Source organism: Ambystoma mexicanum, chromosome 3q (assembly GCF_040938575.1).
Source record: "Ambystoma mexicanum isolate Mex_15411 chromosome 3q, UKY_AmexF1_1, whole genome shotgun sequence".
NCBI classification, from domain to species: domain Eukaryota; kingdom Metazoa; phylum Chordata; class Amphibia; order Caudata; family Ambystomatidae; genus Ambystoma; species Ambystoma mexicanum.
This window is the reverse complement of record NC_090926.1, coordinates 317,127,571-317,148,265: the sequence shown is the minus strand read 5'-3', so window position 1 is coordinate 317,148,265 and position 20,695 is coordinate 317,127,571. Positions and strand designations below refer to the sequence as shown.

The 20,695-nt window shown below is 40.3% G+C and overlaps 1 protein-coding gene across 6 annotated transcripts in view; it reads right to left on the bottom strand.

Moving 5' to 3' along the window:
- The window catches only part of FMNL3 (formin like 3), a 780,663-nt gene that overhangs the window by 208,063 nt on the left and 551,905 nt on the right, over window positions 1-20,695 (bottom strand). For 5 of the 6 annotated variants that reach the window (XR_011305037.1, XM_069653874.1, XM_069653877.1 and 2 more), the window contains one exon: window positions 11,543-11,695. Coding sequence is in view for 5 of the 6 variants with exons in the window: in XM_069653874.1 (XP_069509975.1) it covers window positions 11,543-11,695 (153 nt within the window). In the remaining variant the exon portion in view is untranslated. The remainder of the gene's footprint in view (window positions 1-11,542; window positions 11,696-20,695) is intronic. The other variant, XM_069653875.1, reaches the window with a different exon arrangement.

Below are 20,695 nucleotides of genomic sequence, written 5' to 3'. Positions count from 1 at the left end.
GGCAGGCTATGTGACCCGTCTTGCCTCTGCCTCCAACAGGCGCGATATTGGGGGGCTTCCCCAGTGTACAATACTCTCCTCCTCTGCTTCTACGACTCATCCCAGTTAAATGCACATCCCTCCTTAAAAAGACATCACTTTGTTCGTATTGGTTTCTTGTAGCATTGACTTCAGCCTAATGTAAACATGCTACATTGTTCCTTATTGCAGAAAGTCCCATTTCCTCTCCTTCCCCCAGAAGCTCATGGTCTCCCAAGCTCTGGTTCTCTCTAGGTTGGACTATTGTAACAGCCTCTTTCTAAATCTACCTGCCTCTACTCTCTGCCCTCTGCAACTAATCCAGAACAGGGCTGAGAGACTTGTCCTTGACCTCAAGCCCTGGGATTGTATCTCTCCAGCACTGAAATCTTTCCATTGGATCCCAGTAGATGCAAGGATTAAATTCAAAACACTCTGCATTGTCCACAAGGCTTTCTGGGGCCTGGGTCCAAAATACCTTCAGCTATCCCTCTGCATATACCTCCCCTCTCGAACTCTTCGCTCCTCTTCCTCAAACTCCCTCAGGGTCAGTCGTTTTTCAAAGAAACAAGCTGGGGGTAGATTTCTGTCTTCGACTGGGGCCTCCCTCTGGAACATCCTCCCTGCCACTCCAAAACTTGTGGAGAACCATCTCCGGTTCCGGAAGCACCTCAAGACCTTCCTCTTTGCTTCTGCTTTCGCTCCCCCTCTCCCCTGTTGATCTGTTCTCTCTTGGCACGGTGCACCTTGCCACCCTCTGTCCTCCGGGCCCAGGAACCTGCCAGCCTCCGCACTGCCTCTGGTCCACCCCTTACACTGGGGTCTGTATCTGTACCCATACTGCCCCCCCCCTTTTTTCTTCCTGCACTTATCAGACCTACCCTGTCTGCTGCCTTAAACCCAGCACTTGCCACTTGCTGGCTACACTACCACTGTTTGTTGCCTTTATATTTATTATTATCTGTTTCTCCTTTGCTCCGCACTTTCCACTTCTCCCCCCTTGCATGAACTTTTCCCCTCCCGCTCTCCCATGCACTTGCATGTTCTCAATGTCACTCAATGTCACTGGGCCCAGGAAGATCGTTGTTTTGTTCTCCCCTGTTCCCCTCCCTTACCTTGTTGCGCTCTGAAACCTTTGTGTACGAGCGCGATAGAAATAAAATATCAATATATGCGGAAGTGCCTGCGAAGTGTGGCTGTTGGGCTGTGTTCGCTGCTTCGCTGCCTCTTTGGATCTTTCTTCCCGCAGCGCCGTCGGCAAGAAGAAGGACTTGACCTGAATTTTGCGCGTAACGCGCACCTTACTGGATTGATGTGGACCTTCACACTGGCCACGCCCCCCTGAACCCGCCCGATTGCCCGCCCACAAACCCACTGACCACTTCCTTATTTGCACTCGGACCCGCGCATCCGGCGCGCGCATCCGGAAGTGCCTGCGAAGTGTGGCTGTTGGGCTGTGTTCGCTGCTTCGCTGCCTCTTTGGATCTTTCTTCCCGCAGCGCCGTCGGCAAGAAGAAGGACTTGACCTGAATTTTGCGCGTAACGCGCACCTTACTGGATTGATGTGGACCTTCACACTGGGTATTTGTTGAGGACTCTGCACCCCATACTCTAGTGTCCGCGGGTTTCCCGCGGGTTTTGTATGTTGGGCAACCTAGTGACGCCATTCTCTTCTCTTTTCCCCTTTAGCCACGCCCCCCTAAACCCGCCCGATTGCCCGCCCACAAACCCACTGACCACTTCCTTATTTGCACTCGGACCCGCGCATCCGGCGCGCGCATCCGGAAGTGCCTGCGAAGTGTGGCTGTTGGGCTGTTAGGCGGTAAGGTGGCTAGGTGGTAGGGTTACCTTTCATGCCCGTAATATAGATTGCCAAATATTGCTTGGAGGGGGATATAGCGAGCTAAAGTGGTGTGATTGCATTGCCCTTTATTTCCTAGCCTATAATTGCAATCAAAACTGCTTTGGTCATGGCAGAGGGGCTTCGCAGCATAAAAAAAAAAAAAAAAAAAAAAAAGAGTCCCAAACTAATCCTAAAAAAACAGAGGCGGACTCCAATGTAGTAAAATCGTCCGCTGCAATGCCCTTAAATCGGCCTGAAAAAGAGATGAACAAAGAATTCAATCCCCTGCCTGACTCCAATCATAGCAGTACATTGTTGCCTGAAAATCTTACAATGGCCCTAAAATCAGAAAGCAATGTTGAGAATAAAGTTATTCTCACACCTGCTTCTTTTGAGTATAATAAAAATCAGGAATGGAAAAATAGATTGGATGCTAAGAAACTTGCTTCTTTGTCAACGAAATATTCGACAGAGAATTTTCACTGTGATGATTTACAGAAATCTAATAAGGATGCCCCTGTCGATATAATCCCTGAAGACTTTGAGGAACAAATTCTCCCGAAAAAACGGTCGGTAGATGTCGACTGGGCGACTCCTAAAACTACTTTGACCGAAAAAAAACATGGATTCCAAAATTAAACCAGTATACATGTCGGTCAAAGAAGTGAATGAAAGCTCCTCAAAGGATTGGGAAATTGTTGATTGTAACTCTGATCAGAGTCTTGATAGAGATGAAATAAAAAAAATAATGGGAATTGAGCAATTTGATCTGCGAACTGCAGATGTCTCCATATTAGCCCCGGCAATTGAAATAGAATTAGGCAAACGGATTCGTCTATCCAACGAACCCTCAACTCCAGTGAATAGAAGTAAGTATGGGATTGAGAATGTGTTCCCATTTAATAATCCCCAAGCATACACCTATTCTGTACCCTCACACTTTAGTGCACAGAAGGAAGCATGTATTCTGGGGGGAATTAACACTCCGAGTAATAACAACATAGGAGGGCCCTCCTTGATGGTAAATAGCTGCCCGATACTGGAACAACCAATGATCCCTACTTGCCAATATCCTTCTAGTCATGAAGGAAATAGAGTACCTAGTCTCGATTCCAACGAGTCTACTCACTGTAAGATTCATCCACAGTCGAACTGTCCTACCTCTGAACAAGAAAAATGGAATGCCGAACTGCAGCACTCTTTCGAATCTTTTGCGGTCATGACCAGAATTCTTAATCTACTTGATAAAGACCATGAGCAGACTCATGAGGCAATAAAATTCCTACAGATTCAAATGTCTGACCTCACGAGTTCTCTTGGTAAAATGGAGGGCATGTTATTTGCATGCCATATGTTTTCTTCCATCTTAAACAAAAAAGATTTGATGGCCCATGTTCAAACTATAGGCACTCAAACTAAATTGTTTTCAGAGGTAGTGACAGAAGAACCATCCATTAAATTAGAAAACAGTAAGGTTGTGAACCCAAAGGTAGTGAACTTGGAAAACACCAATGAATCTAACCTTGCTGTCTTGACTACCCTTGTAAAGGAAATGGCAACTAATCTTGCCACACTTTCCAAGTCAATCATCAAGGAACCGCTGACGACCCCGTGTGTAGAAGAAAGTGTTCCTCCAGACAGTCCTACAGCCTTAACTGATCTTATTGATCCAACTGGAATAGATCCTATCCCTCAGGAAACAATAGAAATACATGATAATGAAGAGGTGCATTATCAAACTCCGACCAATGCCCTTACTAGAAAACAAAGAAGGGCTTTGGCTCGGGCTCAAAAGAGAAATCTTCTAACCAAATTACAAAAGGGAAAACAGGAAAAAAAAAACAAAGAACCAATCACGTGACAAAAATGATACTCATAACACACATATTAAAGATATTTGCAATCTTTCAGAGGGAGATAATATCATTGACTTAAATCAGTTGAGCGAGGAATCTAAGGCCCTGCTGAATCTTTCAGAGCCAGATTTGAATACTGCAACTATCAAAGCCCCCTGCAAACCTTTAATAAAAAACAAAAAAATTAATGAAAATGAGGACTTGTCTAATGAACCAGCTTGGCAAGAATCTAACAAATCACGATCTAAGGCAAACAAGGGAAAGGATAAAGAGGAGAGGGGACATATTGACCTCGGGGTGGCGGCTAACTCAACTGCAGGGCCCCCACACTGCGTTCAAACTGACCTCTCCAAATATTATCCAATGTTGAAAATTAAAAAAACGGCGAAAGTGATCTTGGGTAAAGCTAATGGACAAAGAGAAAATAAAATACTCACTTGTCCTAATAATCCAACTGAATCCCAAAATAAAAATTTGGAGGGTGTAAGTTCAAGCGAGCCGGAAGAACTAACCTCAGATAATAATGTTGACCCTAGTAAACAATTAATTACTCACGAAATTGAGAACTTGGTTCATCAAAGTACTAGCCCAAAGGTACCAATCTTGAGTTTGCAACGTCCACAAGTTAAGGAGTGCTCTAAATTGACCAATCTGAAATCCACTATGGATAATCAGGAATCCCTGACTAACCATAATTATGGCGATCCAAAATCTGCTATAATTATGGGCTGGGAAAGCGATGAAGCTCGCTATGGTAAGGCTCGCTTGAACCGCACCTTTATGATGACTGTTTTTCAGGATATCCCTGCCCTACGAATTATTAGATCTAATGACATAGATTGGGTGAAATTGGCTGATATTAACAACAATCGAATGATTTGTAAATTTATGTCTCCTTTTATAATGAAGATGTTATGGGATCACTCTGATGACTTGGCATTTATTGGTTTAACTGCATCATTCTTTTCATCTTTTGATGACACACAAAGTTACTTAGAAACTACTCCTCTAAGCGTCGAAAGTGTCACTGATAATGTAACCCAGGGTACCTCTGCAAATATTGATGCTAATACTATGAAACAGTTCATGTCATTCATGTCTGCTTTAAAGGAGATGTCTTGGAGGGACCCAATTAACAACACGCAATCAAACCAACAAAAGGCAATGAAACATTCGTAGCCCACTCCGACTCCACATTATTTCGTGGAATTCTTGTGGTATAAATAACTTCAAAAAATGGTATCACCTAAATCAGTTCAATCGACCTGATCTCATTTTCATTCAAGAGACCATGAATCAATCCTCCTTTTTTATAGACGGATATTTAGCACATATTCAGAATGCAAGGCGAGGCAGCGAAGGTCGTCCTTCAGGCGGCCTGGCTATATTGGTTAATTCTGCCCTTCAATGCTCTTTGGAGAAGATTAGTAGTTCAGATTCCATCTTAGCAATCAACATGAAAGATGATTTGGATCCCTCTATTATTCTTTTATTGGTCTCTATTTATTTGGGGTCATTTATTTGGAATAAATTGTCTACACCTATTGCGATCATTATTGAGGAAATGCACGATGTATTAGAAAAGGGACTGATTTTATACCCCACGGCAAGAATTATTGTAGGTGGTGACTTCAACTGCTACTGCTATGAAATAGGTGTTCATAATAATGCAATTAGGGAAAAGCACTCAATTACTTCCCAAAGGCTCGGAACTATATGGAATTCTTTTTTCCTTGAATGGGATATTCAAACTCCTTATTTTGCTCTAGATGATTATACCTATACATGGACTAGAGCAAACCTCAATTCTCTTATTGATTATTTTTTCATCTCTTCGAATTTATATTCGAATATAGATGCCCTCAAAATTATTGATCCAGTTCTAGGAGACCATATGATTATTTCCATGCAGATGAATATTCCTTTGGCTCGTTTCAAAGACAATTCTTTCCTATCTCTGGTAGAAACTGACCGGCCTCACTATACAGTGAGAGGGAACCCTAAAGTGTGTGCAATTTTTATTCGGAATCTAGAATGTGATCCTAGTATTTTCTCACATTTATCACCGTCCAGTTATTCACTTACTCATTTAGATCGTCTAAATTCTACTAGAATTCAAATTCATCTAGATGCTATGCTTCATTCAAGGGATAAGCACGAAAAAGCTATCCAGGTTCATGCGCACAAATTCAATAATCAAGTCGCTCACTTAAAATCGCAAAAAAAATCACGAAATTCGTCAGATTAATAGTACCTTTCCTTCTGACTTCACTCGTGATAAATTGATCAAAGCAGTACGACAAAGATTCCGTAATAAACTAAAATGGTTAAAAAGACATCTCTATGCAGATAATCAAAAATTATTCTACCATTTACTAAAGCACGACTCAAGGAAAACCTGGAATATTCTTCGTTCCATCACCTCGGAAACCGCAACTAATTTTGAATCTGTAATCTCCGCCGAAAATTGGGTATCATATGTAAAACTCAAATATACCATGCCCGAGCGCTTTCACTTCCTAAAGGGTAGTGAACCACGCTTGGAATTTGATTCTCCCTCATTATGGTCCATAGAAGACATCATAGATGCCATCGGTAGATTGAAGCCCTCAAAAGCGCCTGGTCCCGATGGTATTCCATCTTGTGTGTATAAATCGAACCCAGTATTCTGGGCCCACATCCTTAAAATCAAATTTGATCTGATTTTACAAACAGGACACATCCCCATAAAATGGTCTTCTGCGTTAGTTATTCCAATTTATAAAAAGGGCTCTCCGGATTGTCCCTCTAATTATCGCCCTATTGCCTTAACTGATTCCTCTTCCAAAATATTTTCTTTTCTACTCATCCAACAATTACAAACTTATATGAACGATAAAAATATGTTGTCTATTTATCAGGGAGGATTCAGAAAACTCATTGGTTGTCAGTTAAATGCTACAATTCTTTCTCATCTCCAGGCACATTCCTTAGTTAGTCACTCAGGGCCAATTTATATGGCTAGTTTGGATTTGACTGCAGCATTTGATTGTGTTATTCGTGAAATCTTGTGGAAAAAAATGATCCATCTTGGCATTCCGACTAAATTAGTTGCCTTGATTGCAATACTCCACAAAAACACAAATTATCGCATACGACTTACCAAGGAAGGAGCCCTGACTGACCCCATTCCTACTGAGATCGGGGTGAAACAAGGCTGTAATATGGCAGTGATATTGTTCAATTTGTATTTGTTAGGATTGGACGACAAATGGATTGCTGGGGAATGCTATTCTGTGAAGTTTGGTTCTCTGAACTTAGATTGGTTAGGCTTTGCTGATGATTTGCTATTTTTTGATCAAACGCCCTTTGGACTCCAACGAAAGCTGGACTTATTTTCGCAATTCGCTTCCAATCATAATCTCACGCCTAATCCAACGAAAACTTTTATATTGATCTTCTCCAAAAAAAAATTAGGATGTCATCGATATTATTGGCATATGAACAATGTCAAAATTGAATACTCGCCGATGCTTCGCTATTTGGGATATCCTTTAGCTGATCAATATTCAATCACAATGTGGAAAAAATATCTCAACCAAAAAGTTAGGGGGTTGACATCTCAGATGAAAATTATTCATCAGAAATATTGTATGTTCTCTTTAATACCTTTAATTCAATTTTATCTGCAGAAAGTTGAACCTGTTATTTTATACTCACTGGACATTTGTACATATGATTTAGATGCCTACTTAAATATCTTACAGGGGAAATTATGGAAAACTGTTCTGGGACTATCATTGTCTATCCCTAACGTTATGATTTGCCACGAATTAAACTTACTACAATTGTCAGTAAAACACACATGGCGTAAAATTATCAATCTAACCAAGATCTACAATCCACCGAAAAACACTCTTTATGTTAAACTGAATCAATTATTGAGTGAATCACATATTAAATCACTCAATACCTACTCGCTTAAACTTACTAAAATATTACTTCTTATCAATGAAACTCCATTATCCATGAGTATGGGGTTACCAAGCCAAAAGCTTAAATTTCAAAGATTTTTTTGGTGTATAATGATGGATGAAATGGGTAAATATACTTCCTTCAAAGAATACAATGAAGTCCGCGGCAGATGGGGAATCCGAATAAAATATCTCTTACAGTTCCCTTCAGCTCGCTCAAGGAACATTTATATGCGCTTTCGACTTAACCAATTTCACACCCGCGAACAATTTAAACATTGGACTGGTTATCTAAATAGCAACACCGATACTAGTTGCCGTTTCTGTAAAAACTGCACAGTACTAGAAACTCTTAAACACTTAGTGATTAGTTGTCCATTCTTTGAAGGTCATCGCATTCAATTTCTTGAGCATTTCTACTCAAACTATGTAACCGCAAAGGAACTCTTATGGAAACGCTGTATGGAAGGCTTCAGTCAGAATCTTACTCTCCGTCTAACTAACTTGCTGGCATTTATAGAATCGAAGTTGGCAGAAGACCTGTAGGCCAAACAAAAATGAGTAAATCCTACTATTAGATCATGTAGATGGGTGAGAATGAACACTTAATATAATAATATCAAACGGCATTATGATGATTCCTAGGTAATTACATTAAGTACCGAATTGTAACTTTATTTTTTGGATGTTATTTGGATGTTGTTTCCAGAAATTGTTCGATTGTGTTTATGTCTCCATTGTCTTTCAATTGTATTCTTTAATTTTCTTAGTTTTACTAATCATATGGAAATTCGGTACTATCATTTTTTTGTTTATTTATAATGATGTTAAAGTTTCTTTGTTAGGGAAAGCCACCTCTTCTTTTTAATTGTCAAGGTGTAATGTTATGTCTTAAACTATTGATGCTTAGTATTTTATATTTTAATCTCAAATCTATTTGTAAAGGTTTTTATTTCAATAAACCAAATACAATAAAAAAAAATATATGCGGCTATGGTACATGGTCTAGGGAGTTCTTCAAAGGAAGGGGAGTCCTTGTCCCCAAAGGCAGAGTCTCTCCCAGTGAGGTCCCACTTGCCTTGACCCCTAGGGATGATCTTGCAGAGCAGGCTCGCCTTCATAGCTTCAAGGGGGGAGGCTCCCCCCCTCGGGGAGAAGGGACAACAACCTACGATTCATCACATTGGGCTAAATTCTGTGTACATTATAAAGACTTCCATTGTTTTTTATGCTAACAATGCGCTTTTGGAGGAAGTCCTTCTTTTGCATTTTAACGTCTGGTTATAGCCTTCTGATAGTGGTTTAAAGGGGACACACGTCTTTTGCTGACTGGGGTTTTGCCAAGGCTGACTTGGGATCCACAGATAAAGAATATGTATTCATCAGACCATGGATCTCGGATATGCGTCACAGTGGCTAGAGGTAGACGCCGGGGGATGATGTTGAATAAGTAGCCCTCCTTAGGATTGGGTTTAAATACCCACATGTCAATTCTGAGATGGCTCAAAATGTTACAGGAATTCTGGGCTGATTTCGTAAAAGAGGAATTGACAAAAAGACTAATGCCCACAGGATTAAGATGTTGTTAGAAATAGCTAGTAGGCTAGCCAAATGGAAGACGATTCTTGTAAAAAAATAAATAAAACTAGGTTCATAATCTGGTGGATGGGATTCCACTACATAGGAGATCAGGGTATCCTATCATTTTTCATTATTTAGTTTCATTAAATAGGAGGATGGTATTATAGTGTATTTCAAACTCAGCGCAAATCCTTCTGCGCCAAGCTTCTGTTTTTCCTACTCTACTACTATTACAGCAGATGTTCTAATGAAGTGTAAGGCGTGCATCAAAGAAGGTGGCCAAATTGGCTTCAAACTAGTCTCAGTGAGGCAGAGAAAGATAGTGAATTCTTAAATGGCATGATGTAGATCTGTTGCATTTTGTATGACCGATCAAACATCAACCATGACTCATGAAGAGGTAAAACATTAAATATTTTGGGCAATATCTTCAGTGCTATCTTGGGTTCAGGTTGGGGAGTTATTGTTTTTATTTCTCCATGTGAGGTAAGTTGGATAGTGTACTTGTTATTTCATTGCTAGGGAGTGAGGTACCTTATACTGATCATTAGTGGAATTTATATTAGCAGATTCTTTGGAAGCTTTCAGTTATGGTATTCGCTTACGAGGGAATTCATCTGAAGGGTGTGGTGGCAAGAGAAGTGAACACTTGGATTTCTTTTCTGTTTGTAATGTTAGACTTACTGAACCTATTCCTCTGAAATTTCTGATCTTTTAAGGGAATCGATATAAGACAGTTGAAGAGAACATTCTATCAGTACATTGATTGCTTAAGACATTCACGGATCTGAAGCTGTAGCATGTAAAATCACTTTCTACCTTATTACATTGTAGATAATGTAGCACTTCTACAATAGTCGCAATGAAATTGACCACAACGTAAATAGAAAGGAAAAAAAGGAAAATCCTTACAAAATCTTGAAGCTTTCTGTCATGGCCATCAAACATACATTTGGAAAATATAGGACTGGCAAGCAACATTCATCAAAGTATGGACAGACATTGTATTTGATCATAAAGGGGGATACTCTTTTAAAGGTAAGGGATAGGGGTTTGCAAATTAGCTCTCTAAGAAAAAGTGCAAATTAGCTTTCTAAGAAAACAATCTATTCGGAGTGACCTTGATCAACACATCTTTGATGTATGCAACATGCCCTAATTTTTAAGACATTAAGCTATTGCATGGCAGCACTTTAAGATTCTAATATATTTCCACTGTAGTGGGTGCACAAAAAGTTACAGGTTACTTGATTGATATTATTCCTGTCATGATAATAAAATAAAACGTTTAGTGGGTGTACAGTACGAGTCTCACCTGATCAGTCTATCCCTGAGCTGCTAGAAGTTCTTGATTAGATGTTATCACTGTTAAAAGTATTCATGTTGGATTTTGTGACCATATATGGAACTATAAAAAGGTGCTCCATCAGTCCTATACTTTCAACTGAGCCTGAGGGGTATACTAGAACATCTCAAGTGAGGACTTCAGAACAGCTGTACAGGATTTTGACATGTACATATATTGAATACTTCCAAAGAAAAACATGGTTTGAGGGGGTCTAAGAGACCTCCATGAATGTAATGGGAGCTGAGCTGCCTTCGGCTGCTCACCTTGTTGTGGCTGTTCAAACGACCAATCCCATTACATATATCACAACCCTTGTTTAAAAAACTGTCACACTGCCTTAACAAAACCACTCATCTAGGACAACTAGCAAAGGTAGGCGATAATCGTGCCATAGGAGAGCTGCTATGAATTTATAGGTTCTCCTTTTGGACTCTCCATGCTTTAGGAAAAGCAAAAGATCGAAACAATCCTTTGCACAGTTTACAACAGCCTTGTCAAATGTTATTTATGAGCGTATATACCAGACCAACTAAACTTCAGAGGTCAAAAGGTCACCTCTTTACTCTGAACCTCTGTGTAATACGTTTTCTGTTTGTTTTGATCCATGTTAGAAATGTGTACATTATTTATTTTTCGTTTTTGACGCCATATTGTAACTTTTATAAAACACAGATGCAAATCGCTCAGGTCATTCCCAAAAATGTTAAACATTAAAGTCAAACAATACCAATATCAGGAACATGGTAAATATTGTACTCGTTCACTCAAAAGTTAACATACCTTTAATTTCTTTCCAAGTGAAGAACTGCTCACAACCCACTGCAAGAATCCCATAACAATACTTTGCCAAAATACTACTGCCATTACATAACATCGCAAACCAAACATTTTCCCTGGTCAAATTTGTAAACTATACCCACATGAGGAAAAGTAGAAATCTTACATGCGACAACTGATCTTCAAGCTCCTCCACTTTCTCCAGCGCAACATTCTTAGTTTCTGCATCTTCCAGCAGACCACCCACATCGAACACATTGTCAAGATAAGCCTGGATCTGTACCAACAGCTTCTCACTTTCTGTGCGCTTAGATTTCTGCTAAGAACAATAAAGTTTCAGGAATAGGGAACATTTTTGTACCATCCTTCATAGCAACCAGATCATATACATATATTGAATACTTCCAAAGATGAAGCAACAGAACTTCATGCCAAGAGATTCTCAATAATAAAAGAGCCAAGGGAGTCCCCATGGCCCAAAGGATTATTCCCAATGGCCTAAGGCTTGCTTCACAGTGCAAAGGAGGCTTCTCTGGGGGAAGTGGAGGTTTGCCACAGACCAGAATGATCTGCGAGGCCCAAGGGATTCTCTCCGTAACCCAGGGGCTCCTCTTGAGCTAGGGCCTCTTTATGCAACCCTGTGTTCCTCTGGGACAAGACCCATTTGCCAAGGCTAATGGAATCATTTTAGGCTATGACGTGCCCCACAAGCCAAAAGGCTTGCCCCATGCAAGCTAGGAGGAATATCATGGTCCACAGTTCTAAGACTGCCAACCAACACCAAGCACCCTAATCGGGCTTGCTTTCTCCATCCGGCAATTCAGAAAGGAACTCAATACTTTACCTGTTTCCCTATCGCACCGAGGATCGTGTATGTGTGTATGCATATGTATTTGCCTGATCATGTTCTGTAATAGCACACTGGTCAAAAAAAAGAAAGGAAATGAAGGGCAAGCTGCCAAAGGAGTTCTTAGCATTAATTCAAAGATGTCCGGCCATCACTGTTTGGTGTTCAAGCTACTGTTTTCTGACAGGTCTGTTACTTTCGATATATTGGTTCTGTATGGAACAGTGATGGGGATTTTCTTCTGAAGCCCTATAGTAATGGATGCACAACCAAATATCCTACTAAGAAAGTGGTCCAAGCAAAAGTGAAAAACAGATAACTCTGTAATGGCAGCCGTGGCAAAGCAGTCAGTCAGGCTTACCTCACAGGGAGGGAGGTTGGTAGTTAAGTACAGTTAATCCCTCACAGTTACCCCCAAATAGTACACTGCACTGGTATATTGAAAAATATATACTAGATTATAAAATCACAGAATCTTGGTTATGTTTGATCCAAAGTAATTATTTCACCTAAGACATAGTAATAACCCAGTGTACGTATGAAATCAGTAATGACCAGCTAAAATCCAACCGACTGCTAAACTAAATGTTGTCTACTACCTAGTTATAGGCACGATCAGGGACGTCATTTCACCAAAATGCCAGGGGTATGGGGAAGTGACGTCACACGGCCCTTATCCCCCTGATGGCACCACAGGAAGTGATGTAATTTGACACGCCCCAAGTGACATCACAGGAAGTGATGGCAAACTACCTGCAGATTTTTCAGACGAGTCTAGCACCCGTGTTTCCAGGCACTCTCATTTCAGCCAGATATAAGGACTGAGGCACAGAGGGAGGTGTGATTTGTCCACGATCACATATTGGGAGAATGGCATTTTCCATATTCAGTGTGGGGTCTATATGTGAAACATACATAATGCAGTACTTGTAACAGGGTAACCAAAATCTCTAACGTAGGCTACAGCTAGTGTATGACACATCTATACATCAATGTGTACAGAAGTACTCGTTATCTGTGGCATTGTTGTGTTAAACAAGCCAAAACAGCATTGACCTGGGGCGGCGTGCTCTGCTTTTTACCCAGGAACAAGATGATGCATGAGTAAAACCTGAAAATTAAATACTTGACCATGATTTAATATCAACAAAATTCCCTGGTCATAAATGTATCTATGAGTCAGCTACCACCACGATAGAAGAAACCTAATACACTAATATGTGTGCACACAGGGAAGTGCATCTGATAATGTTATCTTTGCTGGAGTATAATACCTGGGAAAGGTTCTTTAAATATACCAGAGACCCCCCATAGTTTTTATTATCTAAGCGTAATACTGGGTGCCAGAGGACTTTAAAAGCCCCCACCATTTAATATAATATCATTGCTGCACATATAAATCAGTGGCACCACAGTTGTTTTACACTGAAAACACCCACGAGTTGCTTCTCACCTGGGGACTCAGTGGCAGACTTCAAGGCGCGCACTGTACACTACCCCTTTGTCAGACAAAGGCGCAGCACAAAATTTTGGGGCCCCCATGCGGGCCATGCTGGGGGGGGGGCTGCCCCAAGCCCTGAACAAAGAACAGGGCATACGACACCCCGGCCCACCACATGTGTTCAATGTCCATGATAATTATGGCGCTGCAGGGGCATGCTCTACTGCAAGTGAAAGAAGTAAAGATGTGTTTTAATCAAAGCTTTAATGTTTCACGAAGCAGAGAAAGAAGGGGGCGGTGCCTGGTCTGCAAATATAGTTGTTTTTTTGGAGGGTTTCAATATTTTCCACAAGTATGCGATTACGACCAAGCGTAGCGAGAGAGCCCGAAATAACGTTTGTAGGTTGCTCTGCCAATACATGCCAGTACGCCTATGAAAGAACATACTTCCGTTGGTTTGCCCATTAAAAATGACATGTCACAATATGAAAACCAGTCCAAACTGGTTACATTGTAAACCAGTCTAGACCCATCAGTACACTTATCATGCTCGATTCATCATAGATGCTCAGTTAATAAAAAGTCAAACTACAGTAAAATATATACAGGCCGCTACACCAAAACATCAGTCTAGCGAGGTAGCACTACTAATCATGCTTAAAGATGCTGAGTAATATGTCATGCCACAGTATGCAATGGCTAGACTGACTGCATTAATATGCCAGTCGAGCCATGAAGTTGGCTTTGCCAGAAAATAACAATAAAACATGCACAGTCAATAAAGGATGTGTCAAAAATAGTGATCCCCAGTCTCCCAGGGCCCTTAGACACATGCACACATGTATCCCCTTTCACCCACCGGTCACTCACCCATACATCCCCTCTCACATTTATTCAAACTGCATTCACCACTCAGTCACACACCCACAACATTCAAACACACACTACCGCATTCATACTCATTCACCCACCAGTCACTCACTCACTCACACCTTCTCTTACATCCACTCATTGCATTCTCTACACAGGCACAGCAACCCACCCAGAACATTCTAAAACGCACAATTACATTTATACTCATACACTCTTGAGTCATTCATACACCTTTTCTTACCTCCACTCATAGCATTCTCTACACCGCTATTTATATTTAAACTTTAAGGTAGAGAAAAAAACAACGTGCCCATTATGTGGTGTGATGAACAATAAAGGTTCTTGGTATTTGAAAAACTATAACGTCTATTATCAAAATGTAAGGCATTAAAAAGTTCATACAAATTTCATTATCATATGAAATACTCTGGTAAAGTATCTAGGTAATATTATACAAGGGAAACGTAGGCTACAGTTTATGAGTTCTGTCCAATCAGTGACTTTCATCTAAGGTAGTGGCCGTCTGTAATCTTGGTGGATAAACTCGTTCTATTCATTGGGGTAGATATTAATTTTACCTCCTACGGGTATGGATGTTATATCCCTGTGTCCTTATTGACACTATTTTTCCTATGCTAAATGACATAGGTCACAACTCAACATGTTTCTGTTCTTTTTCTACTGATGATGAACATTTGTCAGGAAATTACAAAGGGTGAGTCACTAATGTAGATTAGGGTTCAGTCTGTTGTCCCTTTCGGATTCATGGGTTTGTCTCAGTCTCTCCACATCTTAGCCTATCAATTTAAAAACAATGAAAATAGCAATGAGTGCTCTCATTTCTATTTAGGTTCTAAAAAAGACCCTGTACCAGACAAAGGGTCTAATTACCTGTGGTGGTCTGTGGAGGTAGCCAGTGTTCGCATGGGTGGTCTCAACTGTAGACTCTTAATCCGTGCGGTATCTGAAAAAGCAGTAAAATATGATAAAATGCTACCTGTTACCCTATATGTGCTTTCTTCCTATTTTTAAGTCATCTCTTTACCATCTCTTGCTCGGTTGCTGAATCTCAAAGTGTCTATTAGCTACTAACATGTTGTTTCTACTAGCTTCTTGCCTCTGTTACTCGTTTACAGTTTAGTGCCTGTTTTTCGTTGTCGACATGCACTGTTAGTTTTTAGGCATGTTGCGTGCAATTTATTCCAGGTAGTTTGTTCTTTAAGTAGTTGGATATAAATTTCTTTCCTGGAATGGAAAAGTAAAAGTATGCTTTACTATTTCGATCTGTGCACGATCGATTCTAAAGGCAAATCGCTTGTGTGTTTGGCTTTATATAAATATATTTGCTTACCTTTCAATGATAGTTCGAGTGCGTCGGTGCTGAGACGATTTGTTTAGTCCCTCGGTTTCTTCATCATCTTAGTAACCATGGAGACCTGTTTAAATAAGATCTTGTTTCTTGTTGCAGACTCGGGCACCATCTTTGATGGGTATTCCGCATGTATAATGGTCTATTTATTCTATTTAAATTATGCTCTGTATTTCCCATTATTTTCAAGATTACATTCACTTTATGGGAGAAACTTTCTGTATTGGGTTGTTGCATCAGGTGATTTCGCGTTTAATCACATTTGTTTGTGGCGATTACAGTGCCAATCATTGTTTTTTGCGATATATTAGGTATCGACGAAAACTGGCACCATCTTCATTTAGTATCTTAATAGTGTAGTTGTCTATTATGCTTTAAATTCTCTTAGAAGTCTACGCTAAAACATAGAATAGCTGTTTTGACTTTATAAGGCAGTCTCTTGGGTTTTAAGATTTAAATTAGTTGCGCTTGAAGATTCTGCATTAGTTCAAAATAATTTCGAATTATATTTTGAATTTCTAAATTTTTAAATTGTTCAATTTGATTCAACTTTTAGTAGTGATGGTGGTGCCTATACATAGATGGTGGGTGTATAGTTATTAATCTACATAGTATGGGGTATAACCTATGGGGTCTACGTCACAGAGGGTATTATAGTGGTGTTTAACTCATTGCCCCATTCAGTTTATAGGTCTATAAAGTGAATATATATGAAAAACCCTCTACCATAGAGGGTCTCTATATATCAATAGAAAGGATATATGCTTCACATGTATAGTTCTCGTATATAACCGTCTCATGGATAAGACCCATCTTACATATTACTCATGGATCTAGAGTTTAGACCTATATTTATCCTAGATGGAGTGTTAGGGTAGATAACATAGGTTCCTCATGGTGGGGTGTAACATCTATTTCCATTAGCCTTTGTTTCTGTGCCATTCTATCGCCTTGTTCAGTCCTTTGGTATCACTTTTGGTCATAAAGATCATTTCCTGTTCTCTTTTAGTCTTTCTTCTCTCATTTGTTGGTTTTTTTCCTTTCATCACTTTTAGTACTGTCCATTCAAAATCTTCCCACCCATGGTTTTTATTCATAAAGTGCTTTACCATGGGGGCTTGCTCAATCTTGTTTTTTTAGACAGCTTCCGTGTTCTATTATACATGTTTTAATTTTTCTTTTTGTCTTGCCAATATAGTCAAGACCACAGGGGCATTTAATAAGATAAATCACGTGGTCGGTGTTACAGTTAGGCACTAACAAAATCTAGAAACAAAACAGTTTTTCTAGCTCTATTTCTTTGGATTTTTTTTTTTTTAAGTTTGCATATGCTACACTTACCACATAGGTAATGACCTAAAATAGGATTCAGTCCCCATGAAGATCTAATACTTGTACTACAAGTATTTTTGGACTCTATTTTGCTTTTACTCAGGCAGTTGCCCATTGTCGTACTTTTCCTATAAGCAAATATGGGCGATTGTAGGTTCACTTAGATGAAGCAAATACTTTCCAGTATTTTTCAGATGGCTATGCTCTGATTAGTAAAAGTATGGACACAAACAATACGGTCATCTTTAGGTTTTTGTATCTTCTCTTCAAGTGTTCTCTCTATTGTTCTAAGCTCTTTTAGCAGCTTTCTTCATCAATTTCTTGGGGTATCCTCGATTTCTTAGTTTATTAGAAAGTATGGTATCTTCTAATTCTCATGAGTTTTCAAACTCATTTCAAAATTCAAATTGGTCATGTTTTTTGGTGAACACGAAACCCAGTCCTTTATTCAGTACTTGTTTTTCTGTTTGTGTCAGTGACTAGTTGGATAGATTCACTACAAGCGATTCCCGCTCTTCGTCTGTCTCCGATCGTCTTCCCAATTCCCTCTCTGTTTTGACCTCTGTATAAAAAAGGTCTTGGTTGCGTGTTATGGCCTCCTCTTCCTTGGACACACCAATCTACAACATTCAAAAAACACACCATCTCATTCATACTCGCTCACCCACCAGTCACTGACTCGCACTTTTGCATCCACTCATTGCAATTTCTACACAGGCATAGAGTCACCCACCCAGAACATTCAAAAACACACCATTACATTGATACTCTTTCACCCACCAGTCACTTGTACCTTCCCTTACATCCACTCATTGGATTCTCTACACAGGCACACACCCACCACCCAGAACATTCAAAAAACACACATCACTTCTCGTTCACCCACCATTCACATACATACATCTGACACCCACTTTGCACATTCAGTAAAATACACTTTTTTTTAAAGCCTTCTTAACTTTTTCTTGCAGCTTTGGTCTGTCCATCCAGGCCACCATTGGCTCCTGCATTCACAAACAGGAACCAGTAAGTTGTGAGCTTCCTGGTTCATGTATGTGAGCTGTGAGGAAGCAGAGGGAGAAGAGGTTGGAGCTGAACGTGGCATGTGACATGTGCAACATGTCACGGTCATCTCCACTGCCAACCCCCTATGCCCCCATCCCAGCTGTGGGGTGAAATAGCCCCGGATGCCATAAATAAAGAGGCTAGAGTCCGTTATGAGGGCTCACAAAAACAAAAGGCCAGTGCAGAAATGATTTTGGACATAAGGCCTGGTGAAACCGAATCAAAAAGGAAAGAAAGTGGGCCAAAAAATCTGAAGATGATAAAATGTGCACAAAGCATTGCAGCTGAAAGGAAGCGAAAGATAAGTGGGAATAATGTTTTGATAAATCCATGGAGAGCTGCACTAATATTCAAGAAACCGCAGTGCACAATATCTTAAAGGAAATGGCAGAATTGTGTTCCCAAGCAGCCACAGTGAAACGGAGCATTTTCTTTAATGTACATTAAATAATGTAATTTCGTTTGTCCCTCTAGACTAATAATATGCTCAGCAAAATACCCACCAGACTTGCAAGCTTGGGCATGGCGTTCTCATGTACGTGTACCATTGTGAAATAATGTGCAAATATTGTGAAATTGTGTGCCGTGTAAGATGTCATTTAAATTATTTGGGTGTGAGCTTGAAACGCCTTGTGCTGGCAATTTTTTCAGGATATGAAACCAGACTCCAGAGCTCCTCGGTTGCACTGGGGATTTAGGCCTGGTTGTCTTCAAACATCAGTGCCTTTCCTTAAAAATACAATCGTAAATACTTTTGAGATCAGAAATGCAGTGGAAGACAAGATAAGGCAGGTCTGCTCTGCAACACCGGTGACCTCCAGGTCACAGGTCCCATAAAAAAATGCCTTAGCTTGGCCATTCGCCCATGAAGGGGTAAGCTAATGTAAACACAGATCCCTCTGCTTACGTCATGTGTTTACCAGGAAAATTGAAACTTAAGAAAAGGTGGGCGTCTAGCAAATGATTAGTGAAACTGTACATTGCTTTAAATGGGGGAAATGTATTTTACCGTGTAAAATGGACAGTGTACATTGCACAGCAGTCATTCCAGTCTTATTTAAGGTGACAGTTTGCCCCTTCCAACTATGCTAAAACGATTTTTGTGTGATAAGCACAACTAAAGAAGTTATTAATAAAAATGTGATTTGGGCCACCTCGTGATTTCCAGAGAATCTGATAAAAACATGCCCATCATTAGTACGACGCCCATAAAGTGCCATGTTTTTCACTGATATGGTTCCTGAGTAAATGAAGAAAAACTGTATCTCTGCACAGGAATGACACACAGACTCCTGACTAGTCTCATCAGATTTGTGTCAAAATATAGTTGTCAAAAATGTATTTATACTTGTAAAGTTTTGGAGATTAAGGGTACTTGCCATGTAGTGAAATTCCTAGGTTCCAAAGCATGCCGAACCCACCTGTCAAAGTGAGGTGAAAAAAGCTCTCTCCTCCCCTAGCTGTCCCAAACCACTCCTCCATCGCCTTGTCCTATCAACAAACAGGTGGGAGTGGAGTAGTGGAGGCTAGCCAATCCCTTTTGCAGGAATTATGACAAGTTAGTGATGTAATTTGCACTATAACGAAGCCAGCTTGCCTCAGAGCTGGAGTTCTCCCACTAATTCCATGAGGTGACCTGCTGCTGAAATCTGGCGAGAAATACCCCTGCAGAGAGAAGCCTAATCTTGCAGTGGAGACAGGACACACAAGGCAGAGACTGATTGGGACCCTTGGAAGACTCGGAGGAAATCCTTGACTGGCCCCATGTTGTCCCAGCGTTGTGTTCTGATGCTCCCTGATGCCCAGTCCAGACCTCTCCTGTAAGTAGAAATACACCAAACCATAGATTGTGTATGCCCTGCGTTTTCAGCATTGTGTTGGTTAATTCCCCCCATGGAAAAAATCCCTGTTTGCCTGTGTAGATCCTTATCATATTTATCAAAGTAAATTAATTCCCCTATCGCATTCACGGGACCGGTATTGTTGGCATTCGAAACAAACAATCCTTTCCCAGTGTGTTGTGAGCCGGTATAGTCCTAAAGATTTGGCAAAAGAATTCATTCCACAGCCCTGTTCCACGTGTGTGCAGGGTGTAAAAACAAAATTGTCCCTGTGTTCCCACAGTGCTCTGAAAAACAAATTCCCCCTTTGCATTTCTGTTTTACATTGAGTCTGTTTCCAACCCAAAAAAGGATTTTCCCATTCTGTTTTGACCATAATCTTAAAGCCCTGTGTGTTATCGTTCGGTGCAGATAAAATGAATTTGCCATTTGTTTCTGTTTTTCCCAGTGCAACTGTGCTAGGTAAGTCAAAAAACTATGTTCCCATTCTATCCTAATAAAAACCCCAAAGCCTTGTGTGTCATTGATGGGTGTTGCAAAATGAATTTTCC